The sequence below is a fragment of the Leuciscus leuciscus genome (assembly GCF_965113295.1).
Source record: "Leuciscus leuciscus genome assembly, chromosome: 6".
Taxonomy (NCBI): domain Eukaryota; kingdom Metazoa; phylum Chordata; class Actinopteri; order Cypriniformes; family Leuciscidae; genus Leuciscus; species Leuciscus leuciscus.
This window is the reverse complement of record NC_138730.1, coordinates 23,431,777-23,450,599: the sequence shown is the minus strand read 5'-3', so window position 1 is coordinate 23,450,599 and position 18,823 is coordinate 23,431,777. Positions and strand designations below refer to the sequence as shown.

The following is an 18,823-nucleotide window of genomic DNA, read 5'->3' as shown; positions in this document are numbered from 1 at the left end:
TGAATTAAAAACAAAAAGTTATAAAGTTTAAAAAAAAAAACATTTTCCAGATTCTCAGTCTTTAAACCTTTTTATTTCACATTTATCCATGTTTTTAGTTTTTATAATTATTCAGTCATTTCAAACAAGCAAACAAAAACATTTTTTTTGAGTTTTAAAAGATGCATCCTAACCTTACAGCAGCGTGAAAGACGTTTGTGTTCAGAAGGACTAACACCACACATTAACTTACAGCACTAACAATGGGTTAATGGGTTAATTATAGGTTATACTAGACAGGTTCTGAATATTCTGACAGAATAACAACAGCATTTTGACTATGCTCCTCAATTCAGCTAAGGGCAAATTCACAGTCTCTAGTAGTCTAGTAGAAGCTGGTTGAGGGAGGGAAGACAGTGAAACAAGGAAATATCGTATTAACATTACTGGAAGTACAGCATGTTGTCTTGTACTTTACACTGTAGCTCAGGGAGGTGATGTGTCCACAGACCTGTTAAAGTAAAGAGCACACAAATAAGATTGCACAGGATCTCTGCTCACAGGTCATGAAGAATCTCAAGCACAGCGGCAAGAGACCAGGCCTGAGTTTCACAGCTAAAAGGGCAGTACTGGCCATTCTCATTAGTGAGCTCTGGCAATCCCTTCCAGGATGACCTGAGGAACAAAACACAGATATATCAGATCCAGATGACATGGGATCTCCAAATACAGCATAAGATGTAATCATCTGTTTTCATAATCATTTATTGTTCCATTCACATGCATAGTTTCTCAGTTGTTGGAACCGCATTTTGATGACTACAGTGGTATTGAAATGACTCACTATAAACTGGATTATTGAACAGGTGTTTATCTTTATGAACTTACTATCTCATTTGCTAAGTAATATTTGCACAATACCAGCCATTAGTCATGGCACCAGTAATTTAAAAATCCAATTTGTTCAACAAAATAATTAAAAGAAAATACTGTTCACTGCTTCGGAGAGCAATAATTGTTAATGCAATGTTTACCGTTCCATGTGGATATAATGGCGAGAGAGGACATTCTTCACCAAATACACTGTTTTGTCATAAGTGTCTTTGCCTAACTTCTTAGCAAAGTAGATCTTTGCACGGAGGAAGAAACCGATAGGCCAGAGCCACTCCTGATGAGGGTAAATGAACAGAAAGGTAAGTGATCCCTTAGACTGAAAAGCTGAAAATGTGCTGATGAAGTAGTACATAATATGGATCTTACAGGGCCTTGATGGTAGTTGAAGCCCCTGGCAAGGTTGTAGTTGTCATTGTCCAGAGAATTGTCATAAACGCCACAGTAAACCATGTCACTATTCAAACAAATGATCTTGAGTCACTCACAAGAAGCAGGAATAATGGTAATGCAGTATAATTAATGTAAGCCGGTAGGAAAACATGGACTCTCACTCAGGGTCTAAGGTCTTCATCCCAAGAGGTCCAAGCAGTTTCTCTTCTGCAACATTCAGTGCTTCCCAAGCGCGCTTCACGGTAAACAGCTCTGGAGCCTGGGAAGGGAAACCATTAGAAATATACAAATTACAAACTATAAATCTTTTAGTAACTAACCAATAATTTGCTCCCTATAATTGATTTTCACTGGCACTTTTGAGAATTATGGCATTTTTTTCTTACCCATATAAATACTCAGCATGTCGCCCATTTAAATAAAATACTTGACTTGAATGATCTCATTTAAATAAACTGCCGATCTAAGTATTTATTGATGCTACATATAAAAATCAAATGAACATAAAACACAAAAATAACTGTAAATTATTCTAAATGCTCTAGACAATGCTAAAGATTAGGATAAAACATGAAATACACCAAATGTTAAAATATCAAATAAATAAGCAAACAAGCAAATAAATAATATTATATTTATAAAGTATATGATCCCCCTATTACCCCTGCTCACACGAAATGAAGTGAAGGGATCTTTGATCTTTTAGATCTGATCAAGACCTAGGGCCCTATTTTAACGATCTGAAACGCAAGTGTCAAGCGCGAAACACAAGTAACTTTGTGGGCGGATCTCCGGCGCTGTTGCTATTATACCGGCGGGATAAATGACTCTTGCGCCCGAAGCAAATCTAAAATGGGTTGGTCTGAAGTAGCTACATTACTCATAGGTGTGGTTTTGGCGTAACGTGAAATAAACCAATCAGAACGACATCTCACATTCCCTTTAAGAGCAGGCGCGCTTGTTCCATGGCGGATTGATATTATAACGGCGGATTTGCCAGGCGCGCGCCAGGAGCGGTTCACAGCCGAGGAGACCGACGTTCTCGTCAGGGCCGTAAAAGACAGAGAAGTGACATTGTATGGGGATGGGAGAAACCCACCCAAATTAGCTTTGGTTAAACAGGCGTATAAAAATTTAGGTAAATGTGTAAGCTAGATTTATGCCTATTTTTTCACATCTTCATGGACACCACAATGATTTCCCTCGTGTGTTAATATTTTTCCTTGTAATAATGTATGGTTTTCTAAAAATGAGAACTGCTGCGTCTGTGTGTAGATGAGATAAGCAAAGTGTTTGCGCGTTGTGCACACGCTACATTGATTATGGCCAAGCATGCGTGCTTTGGACCAGGTTTTTCCTGGTCAGTGGCGGAATTGTTTTCTAAACCCGCAAAATAGCACCAGGGAACGTTTGCGCCGGAACACGCCTCCTCTTTGAGCTGAACCGCCCCGGGAGCGCAAGTTCATTTCCTAATTTACAGACGTGCGTCTGTGGAGGGAAAAGTCCACTGTGCGCGGGTGCAACATAGGAATGATACATGTGTCGGTGTACAAAGTCAATTGCGCTGGGTGCAAGATAGGGCCCCTAGTGTGTTACATTTAGAAGGAATCCTCACCACCACCATGGCAATGGTAAAGTTGGGTCTGAGCTGGTAGTCACACCAGGGGCTGGAGGCTCCGTAGCTGTCTTTGTAAATCCCCTGCTTATGGACCAGCTCAGGATGCTTCTCGTTGGGGTCATTTGGGTCATGAGACACATAGAACATCTTCTCAAAGTTCTCTTGGATTTTTCTGTCCCACTCTTCATAGGACACAGAGAGCTGTTTGCCTGCAGGTATAACAGAAACATTTGTGATTCAAAGGTTCTGGATGACAGAATGAACCGGTCACAAATATTAGCTCTGTTCCAAAGCTTAGTGAGCTGCCTTGTTGTCCACAAAGGCAGCATCCTATGATTTGAAATGCTCACAAACAATATACACACACAAATAATTGGAGGAAATGATAAAAGGTATCTTAGAAGGTAACATCACTTGCATTGGGAGTGTGCTTGATGATGCCTTAAAAATGCTGTCTAGGTAGGCAGCTGACTAAGTTTTGGAACAAAGCTAATATTATGAGCACTGTCTGGGCCATCTGAGCTCACCGTCTTTGTGTATGGTCATAGTATTGTAAGGAAAGAGCCCTTGCTTATGTAGCTCCACCAGCCAGCGCAATGTAGATTTGCATAGACCCACTATTTCCACCGCTGAGCCATCTCTGCATTAGGAACAAAAGAGTCATATTCAATCATGGGAACAGACATAGAATGTGAGACAAAGAAAAGAGATCCACTTATAAATGGTGTCTTATAAATAGAGTATATGTGGCTTTAAGAGATTTCAGTGCATGCCTGGGTGTAGCCGGTATCCCTTTATTACGGGCCCTCTCGCTCTCTCCCATTTTGTCCATCCAGGTCCCGCAGTTAAACCGATTTCCACCATACACAAAACCAGTGTCGGGGTTCACCTTGGCCACTATATTGAAGCCTGAGAAAGTTCATAATAAAACAGATTCGTAAGTTTTTCAAAGAAAAGGAAAGTCTAAAAATGATTTCAAAAGGCTTTACCTTCATCTCTCATGTTGCGGTCAATCTGTGGTCCGGCGTTCCTCTCTCTGAACTCTATACCCTGCATGTGGCGCGCCATGGCCTCATGAATGACCTCATACAGCAGCTGATCCTGTGGCATCATCAAAACAAAGCAATACTGGTGACATCTGGCTAACAGTGAAGCCAGCATTTTAATAGAGTGCATTCACAATGCATTAAATAGTCTATTTTGAATGACTACTGAAATTGATACTTTTATTCAACAAGGATACATTTAATTATGTTTCAGCAAATACATTTATAATGTTACAAAAGGTTTCTATTTCAAATCAATTTCTTCAAAAAACGGATCATGGTTCTCACAGAAACATTAAACAGCACAACTGTTTTCAGCATTGATAAGAATAAGAAATATTTCTTGAACACAAAGTCAGCATATTAGAATGATTTATCCTGTTTTAAGGATAAATGTATACTTTTCAAATATATTTTAGTGGAAATCAATACAAAAATACTGGCCAAGAAAACGATTTTTTGGTGGTGTGCTCACCACGGTGCCAGGTGTCAGGGGTTTTGAGTCGTCTGTAGGGAACATCCTGGACACGGGGCTTTGGAGGATGTCATTGCCATTGGGCACCATAGTACAGTAGTCCTGAATGCACTGCAGCCACCACCACACTGCATCACGGCAATTAAAACGGGCCCCTACACCCTCTCCCAGCAGGTTAGGGATCAAGCCATGTCTCAGTGTGCCTGCAAAGGCCAGGATGATGTTCCTGTAAAGCAGGATGAAGAGAAACAGAAAGAACTAAGGGAGAAATCTATTAGTCACTCAAGAATAAAATCCTTTTCCTTTTTCTCAGTCTGAGGTCATCCATATTAGCAGAAGGGGAAAATAATCCATTAGCGGTTGTATCACAAATCTTTCTCAAATGATTCTAGATGGAGCGATACTTCCCTGAAAAGTCCCTGAATCAAAATCAAATTGTGAGGTGCCTAAAGATTCTTATGCCTATTTCACATTGGTCTCTGTTGATTGCTTTAGAAATGAACTGAATTCAGTACCTGGCCTCCAGGTGACGGCCGGTGACCAGCAACAGTCCTCGCAGGGCGATGAACGTGTCCCTACCCCAGCAGCGAAAAATTCCAGCAGAGAAATGTGGCAGACCTATGGAATGAGGAAATCATCAAGGCCAAGAATGATAACACAGAGCTTAAACACTGTACCTGGACACAGTTCAATTTAAACCTACAATCCTATGTTAGCAGCCCAGACACTTTGGCTATTCGGCTAGCAACACTCAATAATTAATTTACTCTGGTGACCTGTGCAACTTGTGACATATTTAGGATTGTCTATGGGTTACTATAGAGTCACCTGCAGCCATGGAGACACAGCACTGCTCCTTCTTCTCAGTGATTTCATTGACACGGTAAGGCACATCGCTCAGGGCTGGTGAGAGAGGTGGAAGAGCTGGATATCGTCCCACGCCACACATTTGGACTGATCCCAGAGCCAACATCTTCACAAAAGATGAGCCATTCTGCACAAAACTAACACATACACACACATGCACACAATAAATAGCAATCTTATAACAGCCCAAAGAAAACAACCCCACGACAACTCTCGAAACCGATTTTAAGTGGATAGATCTTGGCGGACTAGATCTGCAATGTTGTTCAGAATTACAGGCATTAGGATACGCTCTGCTTCTGCAAGGTAAAGTAGGTAGAACCCCATAGCAGATCTAGACAAGTGGTGCTGGGGAGGATGAGGAGGGCTAAAGAAAATTCCCATGTCATACAGTATTGAGCTGAACCAGGTTGCGATGGTAATAAATAAGCTTGCTGAATAAGATAGGAAATGGAGATCGATTGGTTGCTGGATTAGGAGAATCAATCGGCTACTCAAAAGAGTTTCATGACTGAACTGTTTGTTTGTTTAATTAGTGATGCACAGACCCTGTAATATAGTTGTTTTTGAAAGTGGAATCATAATAATAATAATAATCATACAGCCCAACAAGTTGAGGATGGGCTAGGATAGACACAAACACCAGGCTGATCATTCTCAGTCTTGTTTAGACACTGACCTTGACATCTGTTTGAAGGTCGCATCAAGTGCAGTGGTGTAGGCCCCAACCAGGATGGCATCAAAGTAACAGGGGATGAGGTAGCGAGGGATGTGCTTCAGGTAAGCAAACATAGCCTGGAACCACTGACCCACCTAAGCACACATTAGAGTTGGAGTCAAATTTAGGTCACACTTTAGATTAGATTAGCATATCTATTAACTATGAGTTTTGCCTCAGCAAACTCCTAATTACTGGTTGATAAGGTAGTTGTTACTTTTAGGTATTGGGTAGGATTAGGGTTTAGGATTATGTAGAATATAGTCATGCAGAATAAGGCATTAATATGTGCTTTTTAAGTACTAATAAACAGCCAATATCCTAGTAATATGCAGGCTAATAAGCAACTAGTTAATAGTAAGAATTGGACTCTAAAAACAAAGTGTTACCTGAATTTAACTAACTACTGGTTTTAAAAGTAGGAGCAGCAGTTTTTAACTTTGGCTCTTCCCAAAGCTTTTAACGAACACCCTGAGATTATCAGGTATATACAGTATTTATTTTAATCGCTTGACTCATTCACCTCGGCCAGTGTGCCCCCGCGTGACATCAGTCTATTGCTCACATAGTCGATCATCCAATCCCCTTGCCTAAGGTTGTCACAGAACGGGTGGCCAAGATCGTTTTTGGGTCGAATGTCTGCCATCACAGACAACAGACCTGTGTGGGTGAAATAACAACAGTTATTGCCAGTTACTGTGACTTATTTAAAGGGATAGTTCACACAAAAATTCAAATTCTGTCATTAATTACTCACACTCATGTCATAACAAACCCGTAAGACTTTCATTCATCTTCGGAACACAAATGAAAATCTTTTAAAAGAAATCTGAGAGCTTTCTGTCCCGCCGTTGACAGCTGAGCAACGTTTCAAAAACTTCATAAAGAGATTACAAAACTAATCCATATGAATTGAGCGGTTTAGTCCAAATTTTCTGAAGAGACTCGATTGCTTTATATGATGAACAGATTTAATTTAGGCTTTTATTCACATATAAACATTGATCAGCGAACATAAACAGAAGCTCAACCGAACCTGCTTGACGCGTGAGAACAAACCTCATTGGTTCTTCAGGAAGCTCAAACGTGCTGCGTAACACGAGAATGAACCTCATTGGTTCTCGCACGTCAAGCAAACATGCTTGAGCTTTCTTTTACCACAACTGATGTTTGAGTTGATGAAGGTTTACATGTAAATAAAAGCCTAAATTCAATCTGTTCATCCTATAAAGTGATCGTGTCTCTACAGAAAATTTTATTCATATTGATTAGTTTTACGATCTCTTTATGGACTTTTTGAAGCGTAAAATTGTTAGTTAATTTTCATTTTTAGGTGAACCAACCCTTTAAGACATCTGGAAAGCATTTTTTTGCGCAAAATACAAACCTAGTGTATATTGTCCTTTTGAATACAAGTTTCAATACAAATCCTTTTAAATACAATCTGTACCTTGCAGACCACCGTATTTGAGTGGCGTCCAGTCAGGGATGTTGTAGCAGCCCCCTCCATCTTCCTTCTCCTCTGTGTCACAGCGAAACAGCAGAATGTTCATATCCGCCAGAGTCATCTTAGACATAATCCTGGTGTGGAGGAGAAACACGAAAAAACGTCTTCAGAACTCCTCAACACTGAACAAAACATACATGTTCAGTCCTCTGTGCACAGAAAGAAAATCTACGTGGGACAAAAAGACTGTAAGGCTGCAGTAGCTGTTAAGCACAACCAAAAGAGGAACGGGATGTCCATTAGCGTCAGTGGATATGTGCGGAACGGATCTAGATTGGGCACCATGGTGGTGGAAACTGGTAAATGTGGATGTGTCTTGAATATATTAGAAGAAAAAAACAATTACATCACATCAAAAACTCAAAAGCTGAAATGTGTTAGTGTGAACTCACTGTGTCAGGGTGCTCTTCAGTATGTCGGGTGTGTTTGGATCAGACAGACTTCCTGCTTTATACAGTGGATTGAACTGAACGAGATGGTTCCTCAACACACCAACCAGCTCCTGGGATTTGGGGTCCAGACTTACCCTGAGAAACAAAGACATTTCACTACGTACTACAAAATAAATGTTATTAGAAGTCAAAACTTTTTTCCATAGGTCAGTGGTTCTCAGTGGTGGGGTCACAGGAGTCCGTACTGGATCAGCTGAGTGTGGATAGCAGGAAACAATTATAAATGCAAGTAATAAAATGGAACTAACTTTACAAAAAAACATTGAAAAGAGTGGGGTCAGTAAGATTTAAAAACAAACAAAAAAAACCAGCAAGAACGCTTTGAATTGATCAAAAGTTACAGTAGACATTTATAATGTGACAAAAGATTTCTATTTCAAATAAATGCTGTTTTTTTTTACTTTCCATTCATTAAACACATCAGCACATCTGTTCTCAGTATTGATACAATTTTTATTGATAAAAAATTATTATAACATTTTATATTTTCAACGTTGATAATAATAAGAAATGTTTTACTTTAAAAGTACTGAATCAGCATATTAGATTGATTTCTGGATTTCTGATTTGAAACAATTCAATTCAATTCAATTCAATTCAATATGAAAATAGAAAAGTTATTTCTTCAGTTCTTTGTTTGTTCTTGTATGTATTATTGTGTAGTTACTGTTCTGATTCTCCTGCGTATTCTCCGTCCATTAAAGACTCTTGATTCTATTTGGATTCGTGTGTTAAACTACACCTGACAATTACTGTTTTTACTGTATTTTTTTTATAAAATAAATGCAGCAGAGGTGAGCATAAGAGACTTCTTTTAAAAAACATTGAAAAATCTTACCAACCCCAAACTTTTCAAAACTTTTCAGTTCTTTGTTGTTGACATTAAAGATTGTGTGTCCAATCAAACTCCATTTGAACTTTTTAAAGTGCTTTTTTAAATTATTTTAAATGGAGTTTAGGAAAACAATTTCTCAAAAGTATTTCACGTCAATACCAGTGAATAAATGCTGTCCTATAAATATTGTCCTATTTCGCCTATTACATGTTTATTTTGTATATTGTCAGGCCTATGCAGTTCATATTAATATCAAATACATTTCAAGTTTTTTTAGGGCCGATAGTCTGAGGACCCTATTGGACTTTTTATTTTTTTTAAACTTTTTGTATGATACACAATTTTGGCATCACCACTTCATGTCCAGTGCAAAATCTAGGCAAAATCCTGATGTAAAACCATTTGAAAACCACTGTCATAGATCGGATTAGGGACAGTAAAGCTGTTGAAGTCTAACCTGAAAGCAATAACGCTTCCAGGCGTCAGCTGCTCAAACACGATCTCCTGCACATATTCACTGCGCCCTCGAGACGTCACCCCAGCCTGCCGCACCACCTTGCTGTCCTTCAGCTGAGCAGACAGAGACGCAAACAAAGGAACATCTGAGACCAAAAGATAAGATTAACTCGTGCAGTGTTGACAGTACAGCAAATCAAAAGGCCATGCAAGTCCAGGCGGCAGACTTTTACAACCAGGCAGGAAAGGGGAGGTTTACCAAAACAATTTGTTGAGATGAAACGAGAGCTCTTTGAGGGCTGTAGGGTTAGAGCTTTTGCTATTTTGTGAATGAGTGCCCTCTGCTGAGGCCATTGTGTCGGCTTGGAACGGTTATAATTAGAGTGGTCTCACAGCACTCGAGTTACCTGGATGTGCTCTTTAATTTCCACCGTGTACCCAGGCATGCCATTAATGCTCCTCTCATCTTTTTTGTAGGAGCCCGCCTGCCTCTCCACAGTACGCGCTTCCAGCACCACCTCCTCTATCTTACCTGTGAGAGAGGATTTGTTCCAAGAGATTTCAGGGATTGGCTTCCAGTCAGGCATTAAGTACAAAGGACACATAATAGAGACAGAATAAAACCAGACACCAGAACTGAATCTCAGTAGCTGCGTTTACATGGACCCTGATAATCCGATTGTAATCAAACTAGTAGCACAGTTGGAATAAAAAAAAGTCACATGTAACCGCGTCGATCGGAATGAATTGGCCAAATACGATTAAAATTTAATTCGGATAGTAAGGGGTGGTTTAAACCTTTTCTAATTCGATCGAGAGGAAATGTAAAAACTGGATGGGATTGAAACCCAAAACTGGAAAGTACTGTGCATGTGCAATGACGTAGAAATGGTGTAACAAAGTATTACGTGAGGAACGAGCTGTTCTCATCCACGGATGCCTTGTTTTGGGTGCGGGAAAGGGCGTTTTTACTACTTGATAAATATAAGCAGCACGGCACAACGGTTCATGTGCTCGTCGTCTCCTATTTAGGACACGAAATATATAAATATTAAGTCTGCTCTTTAAAACAAAGAAAAGAAGACATATAGGAGAATGGTTAGTATGCACTAACAGCGGGAAACTCTGTATATTCGTGCAGTGTCAATTGGAATGAATTCAAACAAAAGTTGTCCATGTAAAAGTAGCTAGTGAGAGCGAGTGAGAGAGGATATCTCATCCAGTTAAACACAAAGAAGGTTCAGCATCTCTGATAAGCAGCAGTGAGCCTGTGACACACCTGGGATGCACATCGGTGGAACCTCATCTGCATAGCGATGGTGTTTGGGGTTCTTGAATGCAGTGCGACACACAGCCACCACTGACTGGTGCGTGCTGGGACAATGACGGGTGACCGCCACTATGTCCTCATCCACTTGGTCCACAAACACCTAAGAAAAGACCCAAAGACATACTGATAAATCTTGTCAAAGGTTTTTATAGTTTTGAACTTCAGTTTTGTTTTTATTTTAATCGTGTTTACAAATGTATTCTATTCTTTTCAGGTCATTTCTAGTTCATAATTGTATATAGCATTTAGCATTTTTTATATATAGCATACTATACATAAAATATATAATATATGAAATACTATCTATAAAAATATAAATATTTAACATTTATTTATTTAGCTGGTTAGTTTCAGCAATGGTTTATTTAGTTACACCTTTAATTGATTAAACTTTTTCAAGCTTATTATAGTTCTGCATTTTTTATTTAATTTTTATTTTAATACCATTTATTTGTAAATGTATTTACTCCAACATTTTTTCTGGTTATTTTTAGTTAATAATATAGCGTTTAATACATATAGTTAGTAGTTTTTATTTTTATTAAATTATAAAATGCAGGTTATTTTTAGTTTCTAATTAAAATGTAATATTTAAATTTATATCTAAATGTATACTTTTACATAACATTTTAATGTGTTGGCAAAACTTGCTAGATGAACTTTAAAAACAAGTACTGACAATCTTATTTGTGTCACGTGTCATATCGCCATATATATATATATACACATACATATATATAAAAATCTTTTTTTGTTGGTCATTCTTATTTTTTTATTAATTTGTCTATAGGGGCTTTCCCATAGGGTAGTTACAGAAACTAGCCACCAGGACAGTCCTCCGAGAACTAAATTTTCCCCTAGGGCAATTTTCCTGGTTGCATTCGCACCACCAGTAGTAACTCTGAAGTGCCGTAATCTACCGTGGCATTCAACAACGTCATCAACTGGAGGATGGTGGACGCCGTGATCTGAGCTGTGTTTTTGTTGCGTGTCGTGGTCTTTGTGATAATGGAGATGGAATGTAGACATATAAGTTAAGTGATTGAAAGAGCAAAAAGGAGAGCTAAGAGACAAAATCTCCTACAGCAACTTGCAGTGCTACATATCACTGAGGCTGAGAAAAGAACATAATGCAAGGCTACAGGTAAATGCCGTTAACATTAGCTTTCTGTATGCTTATGTCTTATCGCTGCCGGTGTGTTACGTATAGCATGTGTTTGGCCAATCAACGTACAGTTTTGTCACTGGTAGTTCCTATTGTGCTGGGTTAGACCCTACTCTGAAGTAGGAGCTAATTTAGTCCCCCCAAAAGGCATTCCTATAACTAAATTCGTTCCCAGTTCCTGCGGTGTGAAAACGCCAAAAAGTGGGTACTTCTGCCAATAGTTATACTGTAGGAACTATGAAAACATTCCTCCAGTGCAAAAGCCCCTTATGTGGCATAACCATCACTGTGGACCCCCAGGGCTATATTTACCTGGTTAAAGCCTTTTGCAGCCAGTTCCTGGTGTAGCCGATTGAGGGCCAGCTTTCCGGCGATGATTCCTGACTGCAGGTTGACCTCACCAGGGGATGATGGCTTAGACTGAGGATTCCATTTGCTATAAAAGCGCTCCTCTGTAACCACTGAGATCTAATGGTAGAGACAAAAAAAAGAAGGGCTTTCAATATGTACTCAAAAAAGGAACTCAATCCATGTTTTGTAAGTCTGTGTGAAGTTGATATCTTGCCTGGTGGGGTACTAACTCATCGTAGCCTCTGGTGCTACCAGTGGCACAGCAGGCCATAGAAACAACAGCAGAGCTGGGCAGTGAATCATATACAGAGCGGACCTACAACACAGAACATCAATATAAGAACTCTTTCAAGAAGCTCCATCAACATTAATGTAATTCAACGTGTTTGAAAATGCTATACCTGAATAGGGCACTCATTATCATGTGTGACATCTAGGAACATGGCGTGGGCAATGCTGGGCACCAGAGGCCTGAGACTGGGCTGAAGAAAAGCCCCTACCGGTTCCCCTCCGTACCGGTACACCAGCCTGCCCTCCTCATGACTGTCTCCTGCGCTCATCGCCTCTACAAAAGTACAAGGAATGACAAGTAACGCAATGCAAAGTATAAATACTCCATCAGTTTAAAGTGCCCCTATTATGCTATTTAAAAGTCTCCTGATTTTGTTTTGGATGTCTCCTACAATAGGTTTACATGCATCCAAAATAAAAAAAACACTTTCATTTTCTCAAAATATACATTGCACATCACCTCATTTCTCAAAGATTCTGAAAACGCTACTTTGGAGATTCTTTCTCTCTAAACTCCACGTTTCCGAGAGTCTACTCTGCTCTGATTGGTCAGATGGCCCAGTCTGTTTTGATTGGTTGAATCGCAAACAAAACGAAGGCTTCCTCAACATTTGTATACAAAGTGAAACGAACAGTAACGACTGACGATGGCGTCGGTTTTACCAATTTGAGCCCGAGTCCTCATCCTTTGGAAAGTGCATACAAAGTGGATTCGCTTTTAAAGTGCAGAAAACAGCGTCTTCTCATCTCAAAACACAAAGCAAACACTTCCAGGCCTCAGCTACAACTACAGTTGGGTTAAAGTAGAGGTAAGCCAATGATGACTATAGGCTGAGATAATGCAATTTTATTTTACAAACCTACATAGGTTCGTGCAGGAAGTGAGACTGGAATTACTGATGACTCATTTCAGGCAGTTCAGAATTGCAGCTTTCTTTTGGGAGACAATAACTCTGTTTATCGTGCACTTTGATCTTTGAAACTTTGCAGAACTTTTATGATCACAAACAGCTATATTACACACTACATGAAAGTTAATATCTGAAGAAGCATAATAGGGGCACTTTAATAGGTGCTACTTACTTCACTTAAAAATAGAAACTTCATCATCATTCACTCACATTCATGTCACTGCAAACCTGTACTTTCATTTTCAAAGTTGTACACAAAAAATCATTCATACCAGTTTTGCTAATCAGATCAAATTATTCATTGAAAAGATCCAACTGAAAAAAGTGATTCATAATGAATCGGACATTGCTGCCTCTCATGAACGTGCCAATGAGTGCTAGATGTCAAGATTTTCAGTAAACAACTTCAAATCCAGTCTGTTTCTTACCCAACTATATTGTATGACATCAGACAACTTGGAATGTAGTGCACAAGTCATGTGCTCTACTTTTAGGGTAGTTTTAGTTAGTTGTATGGTGCTTTGTGTCCTTTTAAAGTTTTTAAGTTCTAGTGCAGAAGAAAGAAAGTCATACAGGTTTGGCACAACATGAGGCGAGTAAATGATGAAAAGCTAAAAAACACTGATGTTTATTTTGAAAGAAATTACTACTTTTATTCAGCAAGGATGCATTAAACGGACAGTAAAGACATCTATAATGTTAAAAAGATTTCTATTTCAAATAATTGCTTTATATTCATCAATGAATCCTGAAAAAAATGGTATCACAGTTTTCAATGTTGATAATACTAAGAAATGTTTATTTGAGCAGTAAATCATCATATTATAATGATTTCTAAAGGATCATGTGACACTTAAGACTGGAGAAATGATGCTGAAAATTCAGCTTTGCCATCACAGGAATAAATTACATTTTATAATATGTGACCCTGGACCACAAAACCAGTCACATGGGTAATTTTTTTTTACATTGAGATTTTGATATATGGTCTGTTAGGATAGGACGATATTTGGCCGAGAGACAACTATTTGAAAATCTGGAATCTGAGGGTGCAAAAAAATCAAAACATTGAGAAAATCACCTTTAAAGTTGTCCATTTATGTTCGCTATTGTGCAGCATTCACTCACAAAAATAAATGTTTTATATATTTACGGTAGGAAATTTACAAAATATCTTCATGGAACATGATCTTTACTTAATATCCTAATAATTTTTGGCATAAAAGAATACAATCTATTGTCGGCTATTGCCACAAACATACCTGTGCGACTTATGACTGGTTTTGTGATCCAGGGTCACATATATTCAAATAGGAAAACACTTATTTTGAATATAAATACAATTTCACAACATTGCTGTTTTTACTGCATTTTTATCAAATAAATACAGCCATGTTAAGCATGAGACTTCTTTAAAAAAACCTTCAATCCTCAGTGACCCCAAACTTTTGAATGGTAACAATTCAGGATGTTTGATAATAGTGTTAGACTTCAAACTATACACTTATGTACGAACAATATAATAAAAGAGCTACAATGCAATTTTGTCAAAGACCTGGGTTATTAGAAGGCCATACCTCTGATGAGTGAGGAGATTCCTAATCTAGTCACAAAGACATTATCCAGCTCCTCGCTGCCCGTGAAGAGCTCGGCCACCACGTACAGGTCAGGCCTCAGTGTGCGGGCGGCATCCAGCATGAACTGCAGCAAGCAGGGTTAGTGCATGACACACAGCCAAGAGGAAACCAAACCACGGGTGTTAGTATGTCAGGTGAGGGGCAAAAAAATGGGTTCAGAAAAGGAGGAGAGTCATGCCTCAAATGAAGCCAAAATGAGTGAACAGGAAACAAGGTCCAGGAGAGAGTTTTAGGACGTAAATATTCAGGAATAATAGTTCAGTGAGGAAATGACAGGATATGCAGAGCAAAGAGAGAAAAACAAACAGATAAGACATTGTTAGTGTCATGCTTACAGACATCAGTACCTCTGATGAGACTGGTTATTCCGAGCCGGTTTACAAACACATTGTCAATCAGCTCGCTGCCTGTAAAGAGCTCGGCTATCACATAGAGATTGGGTCTGACGGCTCTGGCCGCCGCCAGCATGGCCTGCAGGGCACAACATGTGATAAAATTCAGAAGTGTTGCTGCCTAGAAAACCATCAACTGATGTTAAATTTAGCCGGGTTTCATTCATGTCCCTTAAATATAGTACATGTGTGTAAAAATAACTTTAACCCTAGAATGCATAAACCATAAAATAATCCACACGAATGCATGAAGGGGGTCAAAATGACATGTATTGGAATGAATGGTTTTCTTCAAAAATAGGTGCCCTATTAATAGAATAATTAAAAGAATTGATGATACACTAATGTTTTAATATATCAAACATTTTATGTGTCCACTTTCCTTGTATATATGCATTATAAAAGATGATATTTTAAATGCAGTTGTACTTTTTCTTAAACTCTTATCTAATATAGATTTACTGTAGAGAATATTGTGAAAATGATCATTTCAGACAAAGACAGAACATTTCACATGAGATCTGCACCTTTTCTAAGCAGAACTTTTGGGCAGTTGCACCTTTGTTTGGGCCTTCAGCTGTCCTTTCCTATAGCCTGAAATCACATATACTGTCTTGAGTAGGTTCTACATTTGATGAAGAACTACATGACTGTTACAAAAGTATGCATGTGTATATGAATATTATCAAGCATGAATGTGTAGTATTAATGCAGTCTGAATGTACTACATCCGCCACTTGTAATGTGAGCTGTAGAGTGAGTTGCATCATTTCCCTGTTGAATGTTAAAGTGTCCATTGGATGTGATCTTCACAATCATGGCAGAAGTAGTAGGTAATCTGGATACTTTTTTGCCTACTGTTTTGTGAATGCCGTAAACTCAGACATACTACTCATTTAACATACTTCTTGTCACCTATTATAAAGTAGGGAGGTGTCATATGCGTATTGAGACACAGGGTTGGTGTCTGAGGTAAATTCTTGGCTCAGAGCAAAAACATATTTTTAAGTAATCCATATTTTAAGAAAATAAGTATTATTGACAAAAAAAATTATATATATAATAATTTCTTTATTTTAATTTTATTTATTGATCTGTCAGGGTTATCTAATCTAACTATTTGTGGCTTGTGTTTTGAATATATGTTCCCCTGCACTTTAGGCATTTTGCACACATTTGCTCCTCATCTTGTGACTTGATTCTGATTTATTTCGTTTTGTATTTTTTATTTATAAGAAAGGTATATTCTGTTCTAATTTAATTCAGTAAATTAATTGTTTATTTTTTCGGTGCATCGATGTTGTGCTGTAGCCTACTTAGAGCCTGCTCGCACAGGTAATTTAGCCGATTTAATTTGATTTGCATGTGAAATGTAAATCCTGTCTGCAGTGTGGCCTTTCTGGAGTTATTTATGTTATTTCTTAGTTTTATTGATCCAAAATGTTTTTATACATTTTCTTCTATATCTTTGTGTGATTTTCTGTACATCGCGGCTTTGAATTGTTAAAGCCCCGCCCCCATACACATGATTCGACTATTAGTCGACTATAGGCAAGACTTGACGATTCTGATTCGACTATGAAAATCCATAGTCGGGGACACCCCTAATACAAAGTTACTGTATTGAATCAAAGTTCCATAGGAAATGAATACAGGGCAATTTGACCCCCTTAATGCATTCTAGAGGTAGTAATACAAAAAATTAAAATAATAATTTGCCTATCAAGAAATATGAAAAGTACATTGATGAGGGTCATGGAATATCAAATAAATAATTGTTTTCATTGATAAAATATATTTTTTTTAAATCACACCATTCCAAGTCAATTTGACCCACTTTATGCATTCCAGGGTTAACAACGAACAGCTGTTTCCAAATTTATATTGTGTTATTATAGATATTTTTAGAAACGCGCCAGCTTTATTTCATGTTTCATCTTTTTATTTTTTCATGAGGTTACTTTTGCCCTTTACTTTCGACTTCTCACTGTATTAGCAAATATGCACATTTTGAAAGCTATCAATTTGTCTTTGTGCCTTCTGTATTTTTACATTTTAGTAAAATCTTAAAGTTTTCTTCAGTAGTCTTAAGCAAAGCAGACTTTAAGTTGTCCCCAGATTTCAAATTTTCAATAAATGCTTATGCAACATTATTTCAATGACAGAATCACTTTAAAGAAGTGAACTATTGGAACTAAGGGAAAGTCAGTCTCTTTTTAAACACTGAAGAGACAATCTGTTACTATGTTTGTGTGTAGTAAACTGATAATTAAAAAAACATCATGCCAACCCTGTTATCCTTCTGAGGGCATAACTACATCCCAACATGACTTATAATGCAATTTATTAAGATTCAAACAAATACATTTGTGTAATAAAAGATTTATAATTGTATGAAACCTTTTGGGTACCACTTTATATTAAGTGTCTTTACTATGTACTAGCATTTAAATTAATAATAAAAAAATTTAATAATAAAAAAAAAAGGTCGGCACACCAAAAATGCGAAAATTTAATAATAGACTCACACACATATTGCTTTGGATGTGCGTGCTTTTGATCTGATTTTACCTTATAAATCATTTGTTACAATGTACTTCTTGTGTATACATGTTTTTACATTGTAAATATCTGCATGTAATTACAGCTGCAATTAATTTCTGTAATTACATCTATATTTACACTGTTGACCTTTCTTTGCCTTTCCTTGACTCAACCTTAAACCTACCCACACCACCAAACCTGTCTTAACCTTACTTGTCTCCCACCTCAATAGCAGCAAATGTGTTTTGCAATTCAACATGAACACAATAAGTGCATTTATTGTACCAAACCATTTTTTTTAAATGCAAGTACATAGTTAAAAACACCTAATATAAAGCGGGACCAACTTTTGTAATTTAAAAATCACCATGTTAAACTGGAAAAGGCGTCAGTTGCACAGCATGACTCTTATACCATCACTGATTTATCAATAAGCATAGGACAGAGAATAAGCCACACTTAATATTTCTTAGTGTGAAGTACAGCAAGTGACGGAGCTATCGGTGGATGGGGAACAGTCAGCAGCCAAAACGTACTAACCAAGACAGTAACTAACGAGCTCGCCATATAAAAATGTGTAGGGGAAAAAAACATTCCTGCCCCCCATGTCTAATATTCATCTTTACACATAGTTAATCTCAAACAGGTTATTTATCTGCGATCTAGCCAAAAGTAATAATCCATCTTTTGACACTGCCGCTGTACCTCAGCCACATGCAGTGGAGTTGAATGGCAGTTATCCAGACGCACTCCCACAAAGTGCTTGGCCGTGATCTCGGTGTATTTCTGCATGTGGGCCCACAGGTAGGGGCAGTCCTCGGGCCCGTTGCCATACCGCAGTTTAACACTGTCACCCCAGCAGATCAGCTCCCTCCTGATGTAGACATTGGACCCTGACCAGAATGAGGAGAAGAAGAAAAAGCAACTTTGATTCACCTCACTGCCAAAAAGGTTTGGCAGATGTT

The 18,823-nt window shown here is 38.1% G+C and overlaps 1 protein-coding gene across 4 annotated transcripts in view; it reads right to left on the bottom strand.

Moving 5' to 3' along the window:
• Window positions 1-51: 51 nt before the first annotated feature.
• Window positions 52-18,823, bottom strand: part of agla (amylo-alpha-1, 6-glucosidase, 4-alpha-glucanotransferase a) — a 30,263-nt gene continuing 11,491 nt past the window's right edge. For 2 of the 4 annotated variants that reach the window (XM_082172750.1, XM_082172751.1), the window contains exons 12-34: window positions 18,564-18,751; window positions 14,863-14,986; window positions 12,485-12,648; window positions 12,298-12,399; window positions 12,045-12,200; window positions 10,517-10,667; window positions 9,645-9,769; window positions 9,239-9,351; window positions 7,887-8,021; window positions 7,438-7,568; window positions 6,511-6,647; window positions 5,949-6,082; window positions 5,231-5,406; window positions 4,918-5,020; window positions 4,403-4,628; window positions 3,871-3,982; window positions 3,655-3,790; window positions 3,409-3,521; window positions 2,879-3,090; window positions 1,425-1,522; window positions 1,240-1,327; window positions 1,014-1,147; window positions 52-654 (exon numbers count right to left, since the gene is read on the bottom strand). In XM_082172750.1, coding sequence (XP_082028876.1) covers window positions 537-654; window positions 1,014-1,147; window positions 1,240-1,327; window positions 1,425-1,522; window positions 2,879-3,090; window positions 3,409-3,521; window positions 3,655-3,790; window positions 3,871-3,982; window positions 4,403-4,628; window positions 4,918-5,020; window positions 5,231-5,406; window positions 5,949-6,082; window positions 6,511-6,647; window positions 7,438-7,568; window positions 7,887-8,021; window positions 9,239-9,351; window positions 9,645-9,769; window positions 10,517-10,667; window positions 12,045-12,200; window positions 12,298-12,399; window positions 12,485-12,648; window positions 14,863-14,986; window positions 18,564-18,751 — 3,176 coding nt within the window. In that variant the 3' untranslated portion in view covers window positions 52-536. Of the gene's footprint in view, window positions 655-1,013; window positions 1,148-1,239; window positions 1,328-1,424; window positions 1,523-1,950; window positions 1,987-2,851; window positions 3,091-3,408; window positions 3,522-3,654; window positions 3,791-3,870; window positions 3,983-4,402; window positions 4,629-4,917; window positions 5,021-5,230; window positions 5,407-5,948; window positions 6,083-6,510; window positions 6,648-7,437; window positions 7,569-7,886; window positions 8,022-9,238; window positions 9,352-9,644; window positions 9,770-10,516; window positions 10,668-12,044; window positions 12,201-12,297; window positions 12,400-12,484; window positions 12,649-14,862; window positions 14,987-15,269; window positions 15,394-18,563; window positions 18,752-18,823 lie in introns of those variants that run through there. The other 2 variants (XM_082172752.1, XM_082172753.1) reach the window with 2 other exon arrangements.